Source organism: Patiria miniata, unplaced genomic scaffold (genome assembly GCF_015706575.1).
Source record: "Patiria miniata isolate m_02_andy unplaced genomic scaffold, ASM1570657v1 HiC_scaffold_5, whole genome shotgun sequence".
Classification (NCBI taxonomy): domain Eukaryota; kingdom Metazoa; phylum Echinodermata; class Asteroidea; order Valvatida; family Asterinidae; genus Patiria; species Patiria miniata.
The window spans coordinates 24,332,545-24,357,195 of record NW_024037072.1 but is presented as its reverse complement, the minus strand read 5'-3'; the positions used below and the strand labels follow the sequence as shown (position 1 = coordinate 24,357,195).

General features: G+C 40.8%; 1 protein-coding gene across 1 annotated transcript; it reads left to right on the top strand.

Annotated features, from left to right (window-relative positions):
• Nucleotides 1-3,956: 3,956 nt before the first annotated feature.
• On the top strand, nucleotides 3,957-23,638 carry LOC119741966 (calpain small subunit 2-like). The gene is made up of 9 exons (XM_038217937.1): nucleotides 3,957-4,294; nucleotides 9,210-9,281; nucleotides 10,697-10,754; nucleotides 13,473-13,534; nucleotides 18,167-18,235; nucleotides 19,090-19,168; nucleotides 20,793-20,909; nucleotides 21,141-21,193; nucleotides 22,271-23,638. The coding sequence occupies exons 1-9, from the start codon at nucleotides 4,229-4,231 to the stop codon at nucleotides 22,295-22,297; spliced, it is 603 nt and encodes a 200-aa protein (XP_038073865.1). The 5' UTR covers nucleotides 3,957-4,228; the 3' UTR covers nucleotides 22,298-23,638.
• The last annotated feature ends 1,013 nt before the right edge of the window (nucleotides 23,639-24,651 follow it).

Here is a 24,651-nt window from a genome sequence, read left to right as displayed (position 1 = left end):
TTTGTTGTTTCAAATTTGAAGATTTTCATTGTGTCCAACGTTGACAATACTTCACTCTACAACCCGATTTCCTAGAATGACATCAAATTCTTCTCAATATATCAAAGAACTCAATATATTTTTCTAGTTCAGCAAGATATATCATACACCCTCCAATACGCTCTTGCTCTAATCCAAGATGTCAAACCAAGGCATTTCCCCCCATCCAGGATCTTCAAATTTGTCTAACTGAACCATGAAAAGGTCACCATATCTTACATTCAGAACTACTATAAAGCGCCTGTCACACTGTCAGTGTTGTAGTCGAGACCGGATAGTCCGAGACCGAGACCAAGACCGAGACCTGAAGATTCGAGACCGAGACCGAGATTAGCCCCTTCAAGGCGGACCGAGACCGAGACCAATATGGTCCGAGACCGAGACCGAGACCGAGACCGAGACCGCTGATAATAAATAACAATAGTCGAAATAAAAAAACAAGACACGTTATTATAGTTGAAAAATGTAACCTTTCTATTCACAAAGAATACAGACCAAAATTTTGACCAGTGGCAATGTTGACAAATTAATACATGACACCTTACTTGAGCAAAAAGTAGTTACACTTAAGAAATATGGGCTTTGACATGTTGTCTGCACCCAATCGCGACAAAAGTAAAAAGTTAAAGGTAGATGTTTCATCTGTTATAGGAACTCGGATCCTTAACTCCACAGTCACCCCCTGGTTTCAGCTATGACTTCTAACGGATATTTAAAGATGCAATTTTAATTTTACATTGCCTTTTTTTTATCAGAATACAGTGCTGAGACGCAAGACTCGACGACATCGTGAAACTCGGAACGACATCTGAACTTTATCGGAATGACTTCTTGAGCGCCATTTTGGCATCCTACAGGTCTTGCATGGTCGGCAGTGGAGCCACGATAAGTTAACAGTTAAAACATATCGTGATGGTCGGCAAAAAATCCAAAACGGATCAGAGTCTGCATGTTCTCCGTCTGTACTCAAACGGTTGTGTCGTAACGAAGTCGTAACGAAATCGCAATAGTCTGTACCAGATTGGCAGTGGTCGTACATGGTCAGTCAAATTTCTTTTGCCGACTTTGATACGACCATTACGAAGGAAAATTCCGAAGACGGTCACTCTGTCGTTTCGGAGTCGTTTCGGCATCGGTTCTCGGTCTTTTTGTGTCGGTACTCAATCGATATGTCGTAACGAGATCAGCACTCAGTCGTGAAAAAAAATCAATTGAACGGATCCAAGTCGTAGCAAAGTCGTAATATTCGGTTCGAGGTCGTTTCGGAGTCGTAGTATTCGGGATGACATCGCAGCACATTCTGATCATGGTCTGCAGATTGGAGCTCGGAGGACGAAATTTGAATTTGGTGCCACATTTGCTACGTTTTCGGTGCGATTTTCAAGAAATGTTTAAATGTCATGGTCTTGGCGGGGTCTTGGTCTTTTGTATTGGAGTTGTGACTGCATGGGGCCTTAGTGCACACCCACAAAATATACTTTAAACACGCTCCAAGTAGGCCTACTACGTTTCTATTGCAGATTTTATTATAGGGGGCCTACTCCTTGTAGAAAGTACACTTTAAATAGAGTTTTTTACATCATCCTCAAATCTTGGGCAAATCTTTCTCCTTTTTCTGCGCTCACCTTGCCACCTCGCATTTCAGAAATGGGAAGATGGCATTTAGCCCACCACTGTTGAGGGCGCTAATCCCCCATGCCCATCGCAGTTGCATTTTCCTTATTAGTATTTCCCCAGACTATTACGTGAGCCTACAACACATAGTCTATAGGGCGCCTGATAATGATACGTATCAAAAACGCGGATATGCAAGCGATCCAATACCAGGGTGAGAGAGCAGGCAGTGTTAATGGAAGTGTACTGCTCGACACCCTGGGAAAAAGGTTTATTCTTCCACGTTCACGTCTATTCATTCGATCATTTTTGCCGCACGCTGATTGGCAACATTCGGATGCAACCAGGACGTCGTGACTTCTCATCATTAGTCAAGTCGACTTCAATCGATTCCTGCCTGTCGGGAATGCGTTCCGTCGCGGCGTAAAAGTTAGCATGAGGACACCATTACAATTGTATTTTATTCCTCACAATTCTGAACCGTGCTATTGCCTAAACGTGTGTTTTTAACGTTAACGTTGATCACCCTTCTCTTTAACAAATTTCAGTTTGTTTGCTCTTGATAAATTTTCCACTTTATGTTTCATTCTGACCCTTCAAAACTCGTATTTAAAAGAAAATAATAATTATCGTCTGCAACTCTCTGAAAACCCTTTCCAGGCCTTTTATTGTTCGCATTCCTCCAACATTAAACAGTTAACAAAAACATCACTTAATTATACATTGAATAATACTTTCAAAACTTTTAAAAAAAAAGATAGATACATTAAAATTTGGTAAGAGGGACTCAGTCAATTTAAGGTCGTTAACAAATATCATCCAAAGAAACCCGAGGTTAAAAATTTTCTGAGAATTGTGTGTGTGCTGATGACCTTTTCAAAATACCAACTTCATTTAGTACACACATGATGGAGTTTTTGTCTCCAACAAAGATGGTCGTGTCACCGGCGTATTGGGCGGTTTTAATTTCCGTTAGGTTTCCATCTTGATCTATCTGGATTCCTTTGATGTTTTCGTTAGCTTTAATCTTCAGAGCCACAATTTCTGCAATTATAAACAATAATGCTGATGGAGGACAGCCTTGTCTGATGCCTCTAGTAACATTGAAATCATGAGTTTGACAACCAGCCATTTTGTGTGACACAACTATGTTACTGTACAACACATCTGTCCACTTTAATAGAGACGGACCAAAGTTGCAAAAACTCGAACGCTTTCTTGATGAAGATAACCTCAATTGAATCTAACGCTTTTTTTCCGAAGACTAAGAAAAGAATGAGACTTTCTTTAGGCCAAAAAAAAAAGTCTCCGGTTTCTGGTATGGAGCTTGCCCAAAAAGTGGTGCGGCGACGCGGCTTCTTTTTTTTTTTTACCTAATTTTTTGCTTCAAATGTCGGCTGATGACTACAAATGGTGCCCGACTAAACTTAGTGCAAATATATGGGAGTCCAGAGAGGCCACATAAAGCTTATTCTTGACCATAACCCAATCTAAAAACACGTTAAAATTGTGCAGCAGCAGGATTCCAGTCAAACCAGTGAGTTTGGCGGTTTTGAGACATCATCTTTCATTGAAAAAAAACCTTTTTCATTTTGCCGACGCGCATGGCTACGGCGACGCGCGCGCATACCAGAAACAGTCCTTTTTTGGCCTTATCCAAGTGCAAATCAATAATGTCTTGAATCAGGTGAATGTTTTGTCCCGCATTTTGCCGTATCTCTGAAAACGAGTTGTTTTTATCTTGACCACAAAAAGAACCTTAATTACGATCAGATTTGTTTTGTTCCGTACACTATAGACGCCAATTGCGGGCAATGAGCTCGCCCATACCCTAATGGGGAGGAATTATCAGGCTGTAACTAATTGAATATAATTGTATAGAAATAACTACGCGTAAGGGAAAAAATGGGTCGATATGTCTCATTCAAAAGTGAATAATTAATTTTGTAGGGCTATTAAAGATAGCAATTTAAAAGAGGTTCTGTCCTTTCCTCATGTTTTCGAGGTGCAACTCAAAATGAGCTTGGGGAATGCAAGAACCGAAAGGGCTACTGCAAATAATTAAAACATAAAAATGCGATTATCATCACAATCAAAAATTTGCAAATAAAAAAGAAACCTGAAAAAAAGTTACAAAAATGTTATTAATTGAAAAGGTTTTCACCAAATAATGAGCGTAGGCCTATCATCATCAGTGTAGTAGCCACAGACAAACATTTTTTATATGTCTGCGGTACATGTAGTAGCCCAGTTATTGTTTATTGTTAGTTCGCCCTCTCCTGACAGGCTGTGAATAGTAAGGTCAAAGTTCGCCCATTCTGCAATTGTCCTTCCTTCCTTCCGTCCGTCCTTGAAAGTGCAGCCAGCCTAAGCCTCATATGTATGACTACGAGGTTATAATAAATGCACTGTATTCACTTTAGCTTTTCTTGCCGAGTTTCGCTGTTCACTTGCCTCGTACAGTGAGTTGTTTGTTGCAGATAATAAAACATTCTGAAAGCAAATATCGTGTGCAGCTTCATTGGTAATTGTGTAGCAGCCATATTTGGTGACCCTGACGGTATATTTACGCGACATGGAGTCAAAGGACGGAGCGGAACATGTCACAACTTCAAGCGGGCACAGCGGAGTGACTACATCGGTAAGGCGTGCCGACCCCTACGTATGATTCGCATGCACAGGTTGAGGCGCATTAATCTGACCAGTCGTGTTTTGCAACAGACAGGTTGCAGTACCATGAGCCATTAATTATTTTGGTCACATAATTAGCGCCCTCTGTAGTTACAGAAACGTTTTATTGCAACACCCTCGCTTGGTTCATTAACTTTCCTGCATCCAGCAACCACATTCTGGCATAGCTAGCTGCATTGAAGAGGAACATTCCAACATACCTGAAGTTCCGGAATAGCGTTAAGAGTTTTCTGAGTTGCATTGCGTGTACTGAGTCTGAGTATCGCATGTTATCCACGGAGCCAAGTCCTGTATAACGTCTGATATGTCTAGACATGCGGATATTATGCAAGCCGCGCGCCAGCCAATCGCAGTCGACTTTACTAAATCGTGACGTCATTTCATACCTAAATCAGGACTAGATGGTTTGATTGATCAATTAGAATGCAGTGTTTTGTATAGGTTTTCCCGGCCAAGTTAGAAGATTTGGCGGCCAAATTGATGACCAAGCGCCCATTTTCGCACGAATTTGAATGCACGTTAAGATCAACATGCAATTACCTAAAACACCAATCAATTTCATATTAAAAGCATGCAATTTCACATTTAAATCATGCATTTTCAACAATGCGGCATTCAAATTAAAGTTGCACAAACGAGCATCCAAATTCGTTGGAGCGAATTATGCGTACATTGTGTTTTCCCTCGCCCCCGAAAGGAAGTCCGCAATTTCCTGCTCGCACCTCCCGAGGAGAACCCAAACTTTGCGAGAAGAGCTGATCAAGCGCATATCTGCAACTGACCAAACGTGCCTCAGAAAAAAATTGCAATCTGACGCCACTTTTGTCTTTAATATCATCTCAATGAAGGTCATTGCAAAAATGATGATACGACATGAATCGTGGACTGAGAAACGTTTCCAATTTGCTAAGCTATACTTTGAAAATGTTCTTTACTTTCTATAGACTGTGTACACAATGCGGATGTGGCGTCAGGTTGCAACATTTTTTCCCAGCGCCTTCAGCAACTCCTAAATAAAGAGGTGCTGATGGGCGACGGAAAACCCACCCAGTTGCTTCGTCACATGCGACAGTTGCTGGGCACCGCGTACTTGAGGAATCGATCCTTCGCCAGCTATTTCTGCAACGACTACCGCTCAATGTACAAATGGTGCTGGCATTGACCGCGGGGCATATATCCTCACGCGCTATGCACATGCATGTAAAAATACAGCGCGAACAGCGACCTCACGCGGCCACTATTTTTATATGCAAATCAGTTGGGGACGATCGAGAGCCTTGGTTCAATCGTCCATGTGAGGTGTTGGGGGTGGTGCTCATTATGTTAATAGCCTTAGCTGACCTTAAATGTCGTTTTCTTATTGGTCGATCGTTGCATGAAACCTTGCATAGTGAAACGTGGCACCGTACATAATCCATTCACGTACACGTTGTGTGCTCTGCACACGGCACCGCTGTACAAAACTGTGGTTCCTGTCACGTCCGAAAAGGCGAATAGCTGCAAAGAATTTGATGACGTCCGGATTTACCAAGGTGTGATTGGACACTCCACATATTAGCCCCGCCTACACTTTTCTGTATTCGTATACGAGGTCGTGCGCTAGAAATCCAGCGCAAAATGAAGAAAAACATAAGCTTTTGCCGGCGATTGAACCAAGGCTCTCGATCGTCCCCAACTGATTTGCATAAAAAAATAGTCACCGCATGAGGTCGCTGTTCGCGCTGTATTTTTACATGCATGTGCATAGCGCGTGAGGAGTATGCCGACGATTGACCGCGTACGGGACGAATAACGACGAGAGCATTGACCAAGGCTATGACAGAACTGGAACTCCTGAGCAAGGAAATCGGACAGCTGCCGCTACACTGAAGTACAAGCCTTGTCACGTCGTCCACGTTCTCGAAGCCGACCACGTAATCGCTCGCGATCACAGACACCTACGCCATCCGTTAGGGATTCCGCAGCAGCGGATCTTTCTTCGTGGTGTTGATATACCATGCATCGTTCGGACCAAGCTCGCAAATGCCGTAAACCATGTCAGTAATATAGTGAATTTCAATAGTCGTGGAAACTATCGGTAAAAAGTTGTGACTATAGTCGACTAGTCGCGACTAATTACATTGTTTATTCATCCATTAAAACAACTGAGCGCTGGTGGACGTGGTGTCTCCCACGGAAACGCGACCGCCAGCAAGTAACGGCGACAGGCATTCTGCTGACCTAACGCCATCAAAGTCCATTCACCATCACGTGCCAGATGTCATTTTAAGCGCGTGCGATTATTCACGCACATGGTAAATACGCATAGTAGACTGTCGCATGCGCTTGATACGAAGCAATCGTGGAACTGTCGAACGGGTGTAGTTCGCACGCGTGAACTTTGCCCTAGCGCTTCACATAAAAAGCTTAAATAGCGTTCCTGAGTTCAATGATGCCGAAGTTAACTGGAGAATAACGTGGACAATAATGATGCCTCCGCTACTAAACAAAACAAAAAGTGTAGGCCTACAAACTATTACTTTTAGAGGAGTCAGCTATGTATTGCGAACTTACTGAACTTTTCTGAGATTGAGCAATACTATTCTTCTGGTGAGCTGGACAAGTTTAACCGAAGATTTTATTCCCGCGAGGTGCATTCGGCAACTGAATACGTATGAGGTATAATAAAACAATTATAACATGGTTTATTTCCAGTATGGCTAGTTGATATATATTAGCTCCCCTCAGAAAACGGTCACTCACGCTGGATTTACACTGCAAAAACTGTGGTCTTAATTTAACACCATTCGGTATCTATATAGGACAACACCAGTAAAATTTAACACCAGATGGTCCTATATAGATACCAATGGTGTTAATTTAACACTGCAGTTTTTGCAGTGTAGGACTCCGACGGACATGTAGGTGGGTGTTTATCATAGCGGATGTTCACCACCCGTCAGTGCAGATTTCCTGCGCCACTTTGATTTGTTAGAGGACATGAGACATTGTCGTCTGTTAGATGCAACGACCAATGTCGGTGTCAATGGTGTCATGGGCCTCACCTCATCACCCTATGTTTGCCACAAACGACTCTCAATGCGCTCTTGGCCAAGTTTCCGGACATCACAAAGCGCCCACCGGTTTCTGCTCGTCCTCGTTACCTTCGCCCCAAAGACTGAACATAATCGACAGCTAGAGTTCTATCACATGCTGCAACTTGGTATCATCAGACCATCAAGCAGCAATTGGAATTCACCCCTCCACATGGTCCCGAAGAAAACCCCAGGGCACTGGAGACCATGTGGGACTACCGCGTACTCAATGATCGCAAAGTTCCAGACCGCTATCCCATATCACACATCCACGATTTTTCGTCATCGCTGCATGGTGCAAAGGTTTTCTCCAAAATCGACCTTGTGCGCGGCGCCTACCACCGAATCTCAGTGGAGGCTGCCGTCCGACATCCCAACTTGGGCAGCCGTCACCACGCCCTTCGGACTCTACGAGTCAGTGCGCATGCCCTTCGGGCTCCGCAACGCCGCGCCAACTGATATCGATGATCTCCTTGTTGCTAGCGATGATGCGGAAGAACACGAACCTTATTTTCTCCAGCTCTTCAATCGCTTGTCTGACCACGGACGCGTCATCAATTCAGCGAAAAGCCAGTTTGGTGTGGAGTTGCAATCGTTGATTCGCAGGGAGTACTCCCAAACCGTCTGGGATTTCCTTTGACCCACGACACACCGCAAACTCAAAGAGATCCTTGGGTAAGTGAACTTCTACGGGGGTTTTACCACACGCAGCCGCCTTCCTCCAACCGCTCACAGTCAAAAAGCTTGCAGTGGACTGATGCAGCGGAAGCAACTTTTGGCAACATCAAGTCAGCGCTCGCTAATGTTGCCACCGTCGCGCACACTCAGCCCAATGCAGACTTGTGTCACTACTGACGCCTCAGACATCGCTGTTGGCACTGTCCGCCAACAAAGCGCTAGTTGATAACTAGTCTGGTTTCTAGACCAAAAGATTCTGACTATTCCTGATGAATCTTAGGTCAGGTAGCCTCCGGTAATACATTGTATTACAATCAACGTCACGTGACTAAAACGGGAGGAATTCCTCTTTTTTTCCCGAAAATGTCCGAAGTTTGCCGATTTCATTTTGTCGACAATCGGATAGTGCGCGAGTATTTCCGAGTGTTTAATTAACTGCTAATTGCTTATTAAAAGCTTTTTGAAATGAGTTGATAATTAATATTCATTGCTTTCATTAAGAAAACTTAAAATTCAACGACGATTTTGTACATCAAGTATACTCGGATCGTATGGGCGAACTTTTTGCTGCGTCATGTACTATTTTGAATTTGACGACCGTTACCGAGATTGTCAGGGGAATTCCTTGCAAAAACATCATTTTGATATCTCGTTGGGTGTTTGTTTTTGTGTACAGATATTTTTGTTGTACAAACATTAAATTTGTTTTTCTTACGAAACGATCTAAAAAAAAGTGCATAAGGCCTAATAAAACAGTATACTTTGTATACATTAAAACAAAATTATATGTCACTAATTCCATACACCATGCAATTAGTACCTCAAGATGAATGTCATGACCCAACCAGTGCCAACACAAACAAGATGGCAGCCAATACTAAATCGACGAACTCATACTAGTTTTTACACATAAAAAAGCGGTTTAAAACAATTCTAACTTAGCTTTTTTTGCAGAAAGTATTCGTTTTCATAATTTCTACTATATAAAGCTGCTTCTGATCTTCCGACGCTTGTTGACGCCAGTTGACGCCGGTTGACGCTTGTTGGACACATTTTAGTAGGACCGCTTCTAGTGGCTTCTCTTCTAAGTCTTGTTTGTTTTTTCCCCAACAGCCAGGGGTACAGAGCTCTGAGAATCCACCGATTGCTCCATTCTACGGTAGTTTCTTGGCGTTGGCTGGAGACGTGAGTTTTGATGGTTAATCTTATTGCTTTCTTTTTCATACCTCTGATTTGAATAGTACACATTTTACGCTGCAGTGTGAATCACCACTTTCAAGGTTTTTTTTGTAATGATGCTTCATTGAATCTTAAACTTTGGTCTGTTTTAAAATTACGTTGGGCATGGATATAACCCATTTTAAATGGAAAATGTGCGGGTTTATTCAGTTGTGAATTTTTCCGCAATTTATGCGCAAAGAATGCATAACATGATTTAAAAAAAAAAAATGCTTTTTCCATGCTTATTTTCGAGTTTCAGCCCAAAAATAGTCATAAAGTTGTTCATTTTCAAGCACTAGTGCAAAAATTATTCACTTTTGAATGAGACATCGAAGAAAGAATTCACCCCGCTTTTTGTTATGGCATTGCTGACTTTATAAGTTTCCAATTTGTGTTTTTAGGTCTATAACAATAACCAATTTTGAGGCATAAAAACAATAAAATCCAGGCTGTGTTTTGAGTTATAGGTGCAAACACAACTCGAAAAATATATAAGCATATTATCAATCGATGAAACTGTTCCAAAGAAAAAATGTACACGGTGAAAATTCATTTTGGAGCAAAAATGGTTGTGTTGAAGAACAAGGGCGAAGCAATGTAAAGCTTGGTTTTATCGTCACCATTGAAACCCGTCGGTTGCCCGGCAGAAGAACACATGAGCGTTCTGACGCAAAAACCATTTTCAAGAAAATTGCATTGGCAGGTTATTGTTCCCTAACGCTTATTTTGAATCCAATGTTCTCCCACACGTAATATAAATCGTACGAATTCGAAATTTGTCACATGTATGAATCATAAGTTTTGGATTAATTTGTATTAATTTCTGACGAAATTGTAATTAAATGTCATTAAAATAGAGGCAGTTTTCTGCATATGCCCTCTGGCTGGGAACATTTTTGGTGATAACGCATTCGCGCATAAAAGGGCAAACGCGCATACCCTTCTGTCGGGCAGACGACGATTACTGTCATTTTTGGCTACATATGGTTAGTCTAGTTGCATCTTGCATTTTAGGTTTACTCTCCTATAAGCATTGCTGCTGTCCTGGAAAGGGTGGGTTGCAATTCCATGTGTGCTCTGTGTATGTGCTGTTAGGGTTCTTATCAGATGGTGGCATTGTCAATATGCCCTGAGAGAGATTGGTAGTTCCATCCTTCCTATAGCTGGGAGAGCTTCTGTCTGGAACCCTATCAGATAAGTCGCAGTGACCGCAGCCACCGGTAGCCTGTTCCAAATCCGAACAGCTCTTGGGAAAGGGCTATAGATCGAGGTAGCAGTTCACTCTGGTGAGTGGTTGCCTGTAGATGAGGTTGTCATTATCACACTACATGAAGTTATGATCTAAGATTTTACATGTTTCCTTTCGTTCTTCGTAACAGGACGGTGTAGTGGATGCGTGGGACTTGCAAAAAGCGCTAAAAAAGGCTTTCTCACAGGGTACGTAATTTCAAATTAACAAGCGAAACTGAAACATTAAAGGACGGGGAAATTTAAATAAACAAAAAAATGACCAATGCGGGCCAGTAATCTCACCAATAGGGATAAAAGGCAATTCTCTGGAGGAGTTATACTAGGCAGAAACTGTTACCAAATATGCCTAAGTTGAGTTCTTTGGGAAAGTTTGTTTGAAAAGCAAGGATATTTATATTTTTAAGTCAAACACCAATAGAAGCACCAGTGGAAGGCATATTACTTTTGTCCGAAATGCCGTTTATGTACCTTAAAGTGGCAATCTTAAAAAATGGACAAAGGAAAATAATACAAAACCTGTGAATACATGTATTTCTTAGCAAAATGTTGTTAATTTTTTTCTAAAAGATTATATTAATTTAATAACAAAGTGTTTATGTCTGTCAACATAAAGAAAAGCCTCTCAAAAGTAAGACAAGGACTAATTAAGCTCTTGCAAATTGTGCAAAGGATCTAGACTTTTTTATGTTTTGATTGATAGAATAGAAAAACCACTGGGCAGTGAATCGAAGAGCGAAATTGTACCAAACCCAGTGGTGGCGTATCAAGAGGGGGTAAGGGGGTGGGGGTATTTAACCCCACCCCCAATATTTTGTGAAGACTGCCCTTTTGTATTAAACAAGTGCCCTCTTACTCATCATACTAGTATATACAGTAGTAGTATAAGTAGTAGTAGTAGTACATGTAGTAGTGGTAGTAGTTGAAGTACAATGTATATATTAATTTGTTTATTCATTTAATTTACCTAGTACAAATGTAATTGATTTTTTTTTTCTTTTGATTTGTTTGTCTAATAATTATATAATTTACCAACTTTGTTCTTGACTTAATGTAACTTATTTAACTTTTTTTTTTGTATAGTTAAAATTTCTTTTTATATTTATTGCTTGTTGTTTTCACGTATGCCATTCAGTTTGGAGAACCCCTAGACAGAAACAACGTTTCTTTTGGACAATCCTTCGGGAGCTGAATGGTATTTTGTTTTTGTTTGTTTGTTTATGTATCTAAAGCTTTTGTTGTTTTGTGTTGTAACTTTAGTCATTTGTTTACATGTATTTGTTGATATTTTCCCGAGAAATAAAATAGTAATAGTAATAGTAATAGTACAGGTTGAGGCCCGTCATGCAGTACTAGCAGTGTATAGCCGGGTGAAGCCTGCTAAGTTAACAAGCAAAGAAAAACTTTAAAGGTTAATATTGAACCAGCCTGACCCAACCTCTCACTAGAAAGCTTTGTATTTCTCCATCCCAATGCAAATATCAAATAAAAATATATACCAAAAGTCTCTTTAAAGGTTATCCTTTTGCATCATCATGTGCTCGAGCGCGGGATGGCCGTGCGAAACACACACAAAGTTGACAAACTTCGTCAAGCATTTGTGGCCGCCCGCCTAGCATTCCAGAGAGAGTGCGAGGAAATTTGTTGTTACATTACATTAATTGGTCGTTCCTATTGGTCGAGAGCCCGTCACGTGGCCGGTCTTAAACGGATGATAAAGACATGGCCAGCTGGTCTTAAACACTTTTCCAGTGTCATATGATATTTGGACTCCCATGAAATCCGGTGCCTTTTTAACGTTTCATTTTCACGTCTGCATGCGCAATACTACCAGTGTTGCGCGACATCGCGCAGTACGCTTGCGACTTGCATGCCAATGTCCCTATAAGGTAACTTGTTGTGGAGGGGCATTCCATATTATAGTCAGAGGGGTGTTTCGTAAAACATGAAGCAAAATTGTTGAACAAAATGTTTGGCAACGTTTAGTTTTTGACTTGTTTTGATTTTTTTTTTTACCGAAAGGTATTTATGAGTGGGAATGAATAAGACTGGTGGGAGTCTGGACTGGTGATAATTACCTTCGGCTTCGCCTCGGATAATTATTCCCCATCCAGACTCCCACCGGTCTTAAACAGAGTGTTATAATACCTCCCGAACACATTCTACCTACATTAATTACAGTTGTAAGTCGAAACATTCGAATGTTACAATTATTAAAGTTTCTACCAGGGTTCAAAAGCCTTATCAGTCTATATTGACTTTTACAAAATAAAGTTTGCACTAATTATTCATCGGAGGTATACACACAGTGATCCGTCCGTGAGCGGGAATCACGGATGTCAAAGGTTCTTATGTTTCGTATGACATTATGTAAATTACAGATATGCAATGACTTCGTTTAGCCTTATTTGCATATTCATGAATAATAAGTTTCCAACTGTCCGAGAACAAAACATAGAGGTCGCAGTTGTTAATCCACAGTCTCCGACATTCGGTTTTTTTTTCACCAAGAAGTGTGTTTAATTTGAGTTTTGCGATAGTTTTTGCAACATGCTGTCAAAAGTAGATTGATGTAATGGCTAGTACTTTTGCAAGTATACTATTAATTAGTCTTAGAACAAATTGGGAGCAGCGCATGCCTATACCATATGCATTTAATTGGCGCAATTTGTAAATTAAAGTGGGACAACATTTTGTTTTGTGACTAAACGATTGAACATTGGGATGAATTTAATGAAGAATTCTGATCAAATATCAACTCTTTTACGAATTTGGTGTGAAATTTTTGTGGAAATAATACAATAAGTTGCTTCTTCCCCTTGTATATCCACACAAGAATTACTTCAACAAAATGTTTCGTTACTATAGACATTAATAAACTTTCAGATTTTCTGTCTGATATTTTAGAGTTTGGCGACGATGAAGGCATATCTATCGATGTATGCAAATCCTTTGTGGCTTTGTATGATGTATCCTTGAAGCGTTTTTCAGTATACGGGGTCTCTAAACTGTTGTTTAAAGGGAAAATACAACATTTGCAAACATCAAAAAATAAAACTACCAAATCATTTTGAAATACCTTGCTGGACTGTTAGTGAATGACAGTGTAAAGCATCCTGTAAAATCATGGCACCTGGTATACTGTCATTTTCAAGAAAAGTGGTATTTTTGTATCAATTTCCAACACTGGTCGGCCGACCAGCGTTGGAATAAACTGGCTTTTTTCAAATACTGGCCCCAATTGACCATTGCACTTGTTTGCAATCGATTACACACCTATGAACGGGTACAAGCAAGCTAGACTGGTTCCCTGACCTTACAATTCCCCAATGTATGTAAACTGCTCTGTTTCTTCTTATATGGAGTCAGGGAACCAGACTACAGGAAACTGATTGTTTTTCTTGGTTTTTATAGCATTTTCGAACCCAAAACCTCAAAAAAAAGTCAGTGTAACTATATTTGCTATATATTTCCAACCCCCCAATTCCATCCATTTCTGAAAATTACAGCAAAAGCAATTGATGTATATTCCCTTTAAATGAAGTCTCTGATTACTCAAATCTATAGGAAACTTTACTAGGGGGCGAATTTCACTTTTCTTCCCTTGATCACTGTTTTGGTGATGCATTGATTCTTTTCTCTCGACCAAACTGTCCATACGCTGTAGAAGTGATTACGCCATACGCCGCCGTGGTCTCGCGTTGCTCGGGACGACCGTGCCACACAAGCCTCGTCTCACGTAGCGATAGCACGGGCCACTCTTTCATCGATTTTTTTTTACGCATTGGAATATACAATAACGTATGAAGCCCGGGAAGGGACAGGGTGGAATTTTTTTTGGAATTTCCTAATTCGTTCGCACGAATTACTAATTCGTTCGCACGAATTGCTAATTCGTTCGCACGAATTGCTAATTCGTTCGCACGAATTACTAATTCGTTCGCACGAATTAGCAATTCGTGGGAACGAATTAGGAATTCGTTCCCACGAATTGCTAATTCGTGCGAACGAATTAGTAATTCGTGCGAACGAATTGCTAATTCGTTCGCACGAATTAATAATTAGTTCGCTCGAATTAGCAATTCGTTCAAACAAATTAGTAATTCGTGCGAACGAATTAGTAATTCGTGCGAACGAATTAGTAATTCGTGCGAACGAATTAGTAATTCGTGCGAAGGAATTAGCAAACACCAAAAAAAAATTCCACCCTGTCCCTTCCCGGGCTTCATAAAAACGGCATCCGTGACGTTCGGAGTGATAACTACAGTAACAGTCAGTTACGAAGCACTGTCCTATTTTTTTCAGTCTTACAATCATCCGAGAAATCTCAACTAGAAAATTTTAATACCTAAATATCCTATATGTTTTGCACGGTGAAAATTGGGAACCAGACAATTGTTTGGAACGACCGCTATAGGAGACAACCCCGCGTGACTCTTCTACGGCTCCGTGCGCTAACAGAAGTGTGCGCCTTTTTACCAGTTTTGAGATCGAGAGCATCTCGTGGGCGCAGCCTCGACTCCATGGGTGCATGCGCGTTCCTTCAGACAGTCCTTCAAAATGGTACCCCGACTAGCTGTACGCGCAAAATGATAGGAGCCCGCCGAGTTCGCTCGCCCTCCCCCCCCCCCCCCGCCCTGCAAACAGGACGCTTTGAAGGGCAGACGAATTAAGGCTCTGATTGGCTAGATTTTGCGTGACCTGTGACCTAAACGTCATCACGACCACGGCCCTGCAAGGTTTGAAATGGTCGTTCAGTACAGAAGTGTACTAATTCGCCCGGGCGAATTAGTAGTCTGCCCGGTCGGGAGAATTAGCAATCTGCCCTGGCGAAATACTAATCCGCCCGGGCGAAATAGTAATCCGCCTGGGCGAAATAGTAATCCGCCTGGGCGAAATAGTAATCCGTCCGGGCGAAATAGTAATCCGCCCGGGCGAAGTAGTGGGCCTAAAAAATATTTTCGGTCATGTCTTAAATACGCTTCCGTAGATAAGACTGAGTCATTCATCGCTCTTTTATTCCCCCTTCATAAATACGACGCCTTTTTTGGGTTGAAAAGCATAATAATGTAGGAAAATCTGTAAAACGTATCTGATTTGTAAATTTTCAACTCCTGTCAGTTGCTCAGGCTCCGCTTCGAATTCACGAAGGGTCGAAATGCATATCATTCGACGCTCAAAATTTGTCCACGTGCTCCACAATGAAAAAGAAATCACATTCGGTATGGTGTGTATGTATTTCTATGGCAAACTTTTCGGATAGTATTTGCACGCATTGGATACAGCTGCAGCCAGATGCTTTATACATAGGTCATGATAAATTACCCAGAATGTCATTCCCACTTCCTTCACAAGATTCCGTGAAGCTCATCTGCCCTTCCCAGCGCCCTGTTTGCCGGGCGGGGGGTACGAGCGAACCCGCCGAGTACCTGTTAGCTCTGCAGAACGCTGCAGATTCTCTCGTACCCCCGCCCTGCAAACAGGGCGCTTGGAAGGCTGATGAGCTTCACAGAATAGAATCTTGCGAAGGAAGTTTTGGGTAACGTATCATGACCTATATAAGGCCGTGTCCGAAACGGGCTTTCAGAGCTACGGCTAGGTCTATTGTTAGCGCGTCCCCGCGTATTGTCAGTGGGCGCCGACCTAGACCTAGCTCTAGACAGCTGATTCGGATACAGCCTAATTTAGCATCCAGCTGCAGCTGTTGAAACCGCGGTTGGGTAATGCGCACAAATGCTATCCGAAAATGTTCTCATAGAAAATGCATACATTCCATACCGGATGTGATTTCTTTTTCATTGCGGATCATGTGGACAAATTTGAGCGTAGCATAATATGCAATTTGACCCTTCGAAAAGGGAGCCTAAGCAAGTGACGCTGGGAATTCAAAATGTACAAAACAGATAAGTTTAACAGATTTTCCTACATTACGCTTTTCAACGAAAAATAAGCATTAAGAATGGGAATAAAAGAGAAGCTACAAATTGCAGGGTCGTGCCATGATGACTTGCACTTCAAAGGTCACGCAAAATCTATCCTAGTGTCCTGTTTGCAGGGCGGGGGTACGAGCGAATGTTGCAGAGCCCTGCAGAACGCATGCGCCCGTATACGATTGGACGGTATTTGTTTCGCCCTTTGATCGACGGCTGTTTCATGCCGTATCGAAATCAATGTGACGAGCGGCTGATCCGCAGAGCTACAGGCACTCGGCGGGCCCCTATCATTTTGCGCGTACAGCTAGTCGGGGTACCAGGGACCAGTGTGATAAAAGTTGCAAACGTTCGGACCCGCCTCCATAATTCTCTCTCCAACAAGTCGAATTTATTTGGAATGCCGACTGTTACGCTGATTGGAATATTCACTGTAATCTTCACGTGTAAGTACTTATATCATAGGACAAACGACGTCCATGTAGACTATTTTGAACACGTCGAACGATTTTATTACACAGTTTCGCGTGGCGTTGTTTTACGCCACGTTCACGGGACTCGGCCCACCCAGAGTTGATGTCGTGAATATTTCCACCAGTGTTGTAGTCGAGTCACCAACGTTGAGTCCGAGTCCGAGTCTTGAGTCACAAACCTCGAGTCCGAGTCACGAGTCACAAGCCTCGAGTCCGAGTCCGAGTCTCGAGTGACAAACCTCGAGTCCGAGTCACGAGTCACAAGCCTCGAGTCCGAGTCACGAGTCACTTGCTCTTAGTTGTTCACAAAACTAATCTAAAATGTTTTTAATTATTTTTCAATCATCCATTCTGTCTTTTAAGTAAACCCCAGTGGCCCAGTGTATATAGTTAACCTTGTGTGTACATGTTGTTTAGACCCAACATGTTTTTTTTCCTTTTAATTCCTATCTCTAAAAACCCTCCTCCATGATACCGGACACTTTTTGGCATGACACCTGGATACGATATTCCGCGGCGCCGTGTTTTGTCTATGGAGTTAAAAAGAATGCTATACGTTCGTCGCACAAATTTGTAACGTTATGTTTCTTTTCAAAATAAGGTGACTCGAGTCACCAGTCTCCAAGCTCGAGTCCGAGTCATCATGGTCGAGTCCGAGTCAGAGTCCGAGTCATTTTCCAAAGTGACTCGAGTCAAGTCCGAGTCACGAAAAATCTGATTTCCACGAATCACGTAGGCATGTTGACCCGTAGTAACGGAGTACAATTGACGACGAGCTCTACTTATCTTATCATTGAGAGTGTGAATTCTAGCAAGCATACTGTCAAGTGTACACCTCATTAATTTACGGGAAGACGAGGTGAAGATGCGATTAACATTGTTGCAATAAGAGTTATCACCAGGGATGGGGTCAGATGGATGAAGTTCAACTCAAACCCACCTGGGATCAGCTTCCAATGGAGGCATGTGCTGATGAATTTCCCGTGGCTACACAGCCGCGTTTTGGTGTAGACAGCAGTGGCAAGCTCAAGTGACGATTTGAAAATATAACAACTTGAAGAAACAGGCAAACTATCCAAAACAGGCAAGCTATCCTTGTCAGAAATCCTCTGTCAACAGGACACAAAATGGGTCTGCATAAAAACACAAATGACCAGATTGTATCGTAAAGTGTTTTCCTCAGCACGCTTTTTACCAGGAAGATCAAACTGGCAGGCTCGGCTTTGAGGAGTTCAAGGGAGTTTGGGCGATGGTCAAGCAGTGGAAGGTAGGCAGCATTGAATTTCAAGAATCAATGTCTAAATTAATTACGCAAGGAACTTATTTCAACGACGAAATTCTGCTCTGCCAACTACGAAACTCTGTGCTTAAAATATGATCCCCATTGTGCACATAAAACGTTAGCCCCGAATTGTTATTTGCTTTTTTAATACAAAGAAGTAGTTGCAAGATGTGCATGTTCATCGCCACATACAGGCGCGGGTCGGGGGGGGGGGCACACCCACCCACAAACCCACACACATTTTATTTTTTGATTGACAGAGGCCAAGTTTCCGGAGAAAACAACCTGTCTACATTTCCGCACTGGTTTGCTGATCCCCGCCCGCAAATAAAAAAGCCTGGATCCGCCCCTGGCGTAGGTTAATACGCCAATAGTGCGAAATGTTTTGCTCCATTTTTTCGCTTTAAGAACCATGAAATCAGGCCACGGTTGCAGAACAACTGCCTATACATGTATAATAACACAGTTTATGGTATAATATTTTGAAATTCTTTTTGAAGATAAGAGTCTCTATAGACTCTTTGCAAATGGAGGTTTTTTTGTTATTTAAAGTTAATAACAGTTTATGCATAAAAGGTATAATTTGTGTGTATACTTGAACAAACGCACTGCACCTCCAATATGGCTGCAATGCAAGGCGTCTATGTATCTGTATGTCAACGATGACGAAGTGAGTTAAAGGCAGGCTTTTGACAGCTTAGGCCTTGTTTATGATAGAAATATTAAAGAAGAAAAAATGAATCACAAAATATATACCAGGTTATATTATATTAAACAGATATACATTAAACAGATAAACATATATATATATATTTTGGGTGATTTTGACATTTTTACAGGACGTTTTTACAAAATACGATGAAGAAAAATCAGGTTCCTTAACTGCCGTTGAACTGCGTGAGGCCCTGAAAAGCATAGGTGAGTAGGCCTAGTGGGGTTTTTTTTTGGGGGGGGGGGCGGGAATAGGGGGATGATTTGGGTTGGGATATTCTGGTTCTAAAGGAATCGGGATAATGGTCATTATGGATATTTTAGGCCTGTCAATCAAAACAGTGCCAATTGGCCAGTACGATCACGACTTTGTGTCAGGTGTTACGGTACTGGTTGGTCAAACTTGGTCGAACTCGGTCAGAAGCTGTATGATAAGTATACGCGATCTGAGTACAATGGGCAGTCAAGTGAGTTGGTTGATTGATCGGCTGGCAGGTATTATTGTTCTTTGGTCTCTGCTGGGTCAAAGGTCAAATAGGTCGAGTTTGTGAGGAATTTTTCAAATTTGTATGAGTTCTAAGTCTCAGTCCAAAAAAAATGAATACACCGCTGTATAAAGCAGAATCGTGGGAGTTTATTCACTAAACTTTATCACCCTTTTCTGTGACTTATTTTGTACACATCTTCAAATTTCTCCATTTGCAAATCAGACACACGTATGTAATCTTTTTTAGTTCCCAATTGAATGAACCGTCTTTTGAGCGGCCCGAAAATGAAGTTGACAGCTAAGAGTTTTTGTAATATTCTCTCATCTGCTTGGTTACAGTATTTCCCATTTTCATGTTTTTATTTCGAATTCTTCTCGCCGACACTTGAAGCAACACGCAAAGCATTCCCCCCCCCCAATTTTCTCTGGTATACGAACCACGTTGGCCAGTTCCCCTTTGTAATGATGGGCATAGTGCAGTGGTAGGCTCAAGTTAATTTCTCTAATATTTGTACTATCAGTGACCTTAAATACGTTTTCCTTTAAACAAGGTAGGTTTTCATCAGGGTAATTTTGTTTTTGGCCAGTTTTGAATGTTTTCGTGTCAGACATTAAAATCAATCAAGTCGAAATATAGTGCGCACATGGTGTGAAAACACCATTTAGTACACACAAAATTTGCAAAATTTGAAAAAAGATTTCACGACCTACCGAACTCTATTTTTGAAATATATGTAATCGTTGTTTGTGGCCAAATAATAATTTGCAAAAAAATATGTAACAATACCACACAGTTTTCCTACCCATTAATGCTTAGTACAAGATAATTTATTTTGAAAGGCCACATTACATATCTGCTTTCCGTCACTATGCCTGCGTGTGAATAGGCCCTCAATTAATTTATTGTTATAATAAACTAAAAGGCACCTGTCGATCCAGATTTCAACTTGGTTTTATTATCCACGCTTTGCAGGGTTATGTGTCGGCAACGAGTTATTTAGAACGTTGGTGCTGCGCTAGGCTATGTCATGTCCCGAATGCTGATTTCGGGATTGAGTCCCGAGAGGGCGCAATTCAAAATGTAACTCGGCAAGTTTTGAGTGGAAATCGAGATCCAGAATATTGTGTTTTCTCAAAATATACCTGCATTCACAGAGCTAAAACTTCTTCAGGTTAGTTATGCTCCCTTCTTTAAATTTTGAGCACTTTTGTTGCTTAAAAAATGAAAAGAAAAAAAACCACACGCATGTCATTTGGTCCATTATACCTTTAATTGGGTAGTTTTACCTAAAATACACCTGTTGATTCAGATTACTAATTGGTGTTGTTATCCTCAAATCGCAGGCTTTTCTGTCAGCGACAAGACGTTTGGATCGCTGGCGCTGCGCTTTGGCAACAAGAAGGGAGACATCAGCTTTGACGCTTTCGTCGCTTGCGTCGCCAAGATCACGGGTTTGACTGGTCAGTTTAGCACTCCCAGCTTCATTTTTTTTGTAAAAGTGACTGTTGTATCAAGCCCTTCCTCATAATATCAGTCACAAGTCATATAAGCTTTCAAGTTCAGATAAGATAAAGGCATCACATGCATTTTGTCAGTAATCACTTCATTGCACTTGGCCCTTTTTGTGCTATGATTTTTTACTGTATAGATTTGAAAGTAAAATACATGTATGTGTTTGATTCTTTCCACAGAATCTAGTTTCCATGAGAAGATGAGCCGTGGAGAACCTTACAACGTTGATGATGTAAGAGCAGTCATATCATTAGATTATTGGCAGAGATTGCATTAAATCATGTCAAATTATACATGCAAAGTTGGTCATCTTGAAGGGAATTATGCGCTAATTGTGTTTGGTTCCAGATCTGTTACAAATTGTCCGAAAATACACTCGCTTAAAAATAATTTTGACAGTTATTTGACAGATTTGTAGGAGATTTGTTGAAAAGAAGGGACATTTTGGAAAATCAATTGGAAAAGGCAAATTCCAATAACATTTACTTTATTTGTTGTATTTTTTTCTGGTAGTGAAATTCACGATTCCTGAGTGCCCTCGGCACTTAGCTCGAAAGCCTGAAGAAACTTGTTTAGAAGAGATGATAAGAATTTACAGTTTTAGATTTGGGAGTAAAACCCGAGAAGAATATTCTGGATCAAGCCACAGTATCACATATAGGATTGAAAACCCAATCCAAAGGAACCACTTTGCCAACCGAAATCCTAACCGACTTAAAAAAAAACACACACACACACGCCCACACACATCATTTTCTCAACAGTGGACAATTTGGTGACACAAAGTTTCAGATAAAAGTTACCTTATAAAATCAATCACACGAGATTGTAAGACTATACGACTAAAAGGTTAATGTTAAATTAAAGAATAATTGAATCGTCATATCATGAATTTGATATGTTTGGGAAATATAGTCATATCAGTGTTTTGTGTTATCAGAAACGATTGTGTCAATAAGTGTCAATTTTTGGACAAAACGATGTTTTAGAAATCGTTGCAGACTCGAGGAGAAGCTGGTAAAATGGCATGGTCTTAAGTTAACGTGTCATGAAGGATTTTTTTTCACCAGAATTGTGTACACCCCTCGTCTCCCCAGCCTCCATTTTCTGTTTTTCCCTCAAGTGTTTTAGTTCATTCCTATTTCATGTATTTTTTTTTTCTAAATTGAGTGGAAGTCACTGGGGTCAAGAATAGTTCACTGGAAATTTGTTATCCAAAAGGGTTAGTGAGTGATTTTATTGCTCTTTGTAAAAAGTCGGTCGTCACTGAAGTTGAATTAATAGTCTGTTGTGATCTTTGTCCGTATAGTTCCTGGCAGTGGGGATGCGCTCCTAGAGAACTCCAGCTGTTTGACACCAACTTCATGCGTGAAGAACTGTCCGCGAAATTATTTTGTCGGGAGAGCATGTTCCATTTTTTGATGAGAAATCTTCAGTGTAGATTTTACTTTAATGATAAGTTCTTTCTAGGATTGAAATATTAAATCCATAAGATATATGATCAGCATGCATCCCTCAATGTCTCCATCCTCAAAAAAGCCCAATTTAATATTACTTCCACAGAAACAAAACATGGCAAAATAGGCTATAGTTCTTATTTTAACTGAGGGAAGAAAATAGAAGCGTTTTCAGGACCACAGTGTCTCACCCATAAGGCAACTTAAATAGTGTGTGTGCATGAAGGGGATATCTTATGGTGCAGGTATTTCAAACTCTCGAGGTTTTGCTTTCAGTCAATTATTTTTGTGGTGATGGGTTTTTGTGTGTGTTAATGTAGTCCTAGTCATGAAACCAAAACAAAAGGTTTGGGGTCTTCATATGTTTTTGTGTAAGACTTTGATAAATTACTGGTGTAAGGGCTGTAAGAAGACTAGTGTATTAATGAACATAAGGAATCGTCGACATCTTTATTATGCCTGGCTTTGGACCTATAGTGGAAGGACAATAGACTCCATTTAGTTTCAGTTGAAAACATTTTTTAATCGTTAGTACGCTGTTTGCGAGTCAACCACGCCCCTTAGACAACCCTATAGAATTGTGTATGCGCATTTGTTTTTTGTCTCAGATTTTGCGCGTTCCGCGACCACCATTTTTATATCATGTAACAGGACAATATTCACAAGCTACGCATAGACGCGATTCTACCGCGATAGGTTAATTGAAAATGGTGCCAGCAAATGGTAAGGGTACTTGTATCATGTTGATGAAAATGTATTTCTCTTCAATGCATGAATTAATAGATTTTTATAGATTTCTATAGATTTATAATTTTTTGTGTAGCTTGAGGTATTAGAAAGGCCTTCAGGCCACAGTGTTCAGGTAAACTTGTTTAATTCAGGGCATTTGCCTTTGGCTTTCGTTTTTGTTTTCTTGTTTTTATTGTTTAAACATTTTGTGAATGTTTGTTATTTGTATCTGTTTTTAATGCCGAATTTCGGTATGTTTACTAATTAGACCACGAGCAACAAAATATAACCTAATTGCGACGGTAAAATTGTGCCTCTAAAGGGGGGCTGTGACATTAGGGAGACATGAAAATGTCGCCCTAACGACAGATGTCTCCCATCGTCCGAAGAAATTACGATAACGTGTCTCCTTAGTGGTACCATTACACGTATAATATTATACATTTTTACACCTCTAGTCATGTGATCAATGTTAAATAAAATCATACAGATCATAATTTGACAAATTTGCGAAACTTGTCGTTAATAGAGCCTGAAAGTTGACCCCTGGTGGCGCGTTTCCGATTAGCCCGGCTGTCGTGGCTGTCCCGTCTGCCTTTACGCGAGTCGATCCGGGAGAGCTACTCGAACGCACTCTTTGTATTTACCCAAACCAAATAGCGCCCTCCTATCGTATTCGCCTTATCTTACATAGGCTAATAAAAATGTTTCTATACCGTTATTATAGGTTTGTGTTTATTTCAAACGATCTTTGACAAAGGCATTCCTTCACTATCCATTGTTTCTTGTGACTGACTTCAGAGTAGACTCGTAAATACCTTTTGACTGGACTTTCGCTGGCCTTTTTGTTAAAAGCTTCTCAGTCGAGTGGCTGTATGTCAGGCTAAATGTAGTATTCCAATTTTAATTTCCATTTTACTACTTCTTAACAATATGCTTGCAACAATCCGATCTGCAATGCTATACCAGGTTGAAGGACGTTTCCGGTATTAATTAACAGTGTCAATTATTTTCATTTTGCATACAGTTGGCACTAAATTAGCCTCTGGAAAATTGCACTTCTTTTATATAATGTTTTTGTTGCATAATAATGACAATACTTCATTGTGCAACCCGATAACCTCATGCTCTGAATCCTACAACGACATCAACTTCTACTTAATATATCAAAAAAGCACAATATATTTTTCTAGTTAAGCAAGATTTATAACACACCCTCCATTACGCTCTTGCTCAATATATGCCAACATGTCAAACCAAAGCATTTTCCCCTTCCCAAGATCTTCAAATTTGCCTAACCGAACCATAAAATGTTCACATAATCTTACATTTTGTGTAAAGTGCACTTTTAAATACGTTCTTAATTTACATCATCCTTAAATCTTGGGCAAATCGTTCACCTTCTTCTGCAATCACCTGGCCACCTCGCATTTAAGAAATGGCCAAGATGACATTTAGCCCACCACTGGTGAAGGCGCTAATTCCCCAGACCCATCGCATTTAA

What these genes read in the sequence shown, in the direction of transcription:
- LOC119741966 (XM_038217937.1), top strand. Translation starts at nt 4,229, where the DNA reads ATGGAGTCAAAGGACGGAGCGGAACATGTCACAACTTCAAGCGGGCAC. An exon ending in CCTTTGTGGCTTTGTATGAT is followed by an intron (nt 13,535 to 18,166) that starts GTATCCTTGAAG and finishes GCTTTTTACCAG; the next exon opens with GAAGATCAAACTGGCAGGCT. An exon ending in CAAGATCACGGGTTTGACTG is followed by an intron (nt 20,910 to 21,140) that starts GTCAGTTTAGCA and finishes TTCTTTCCACAG; the next exon opens with AATCTAGTTTCCATGAGAAG.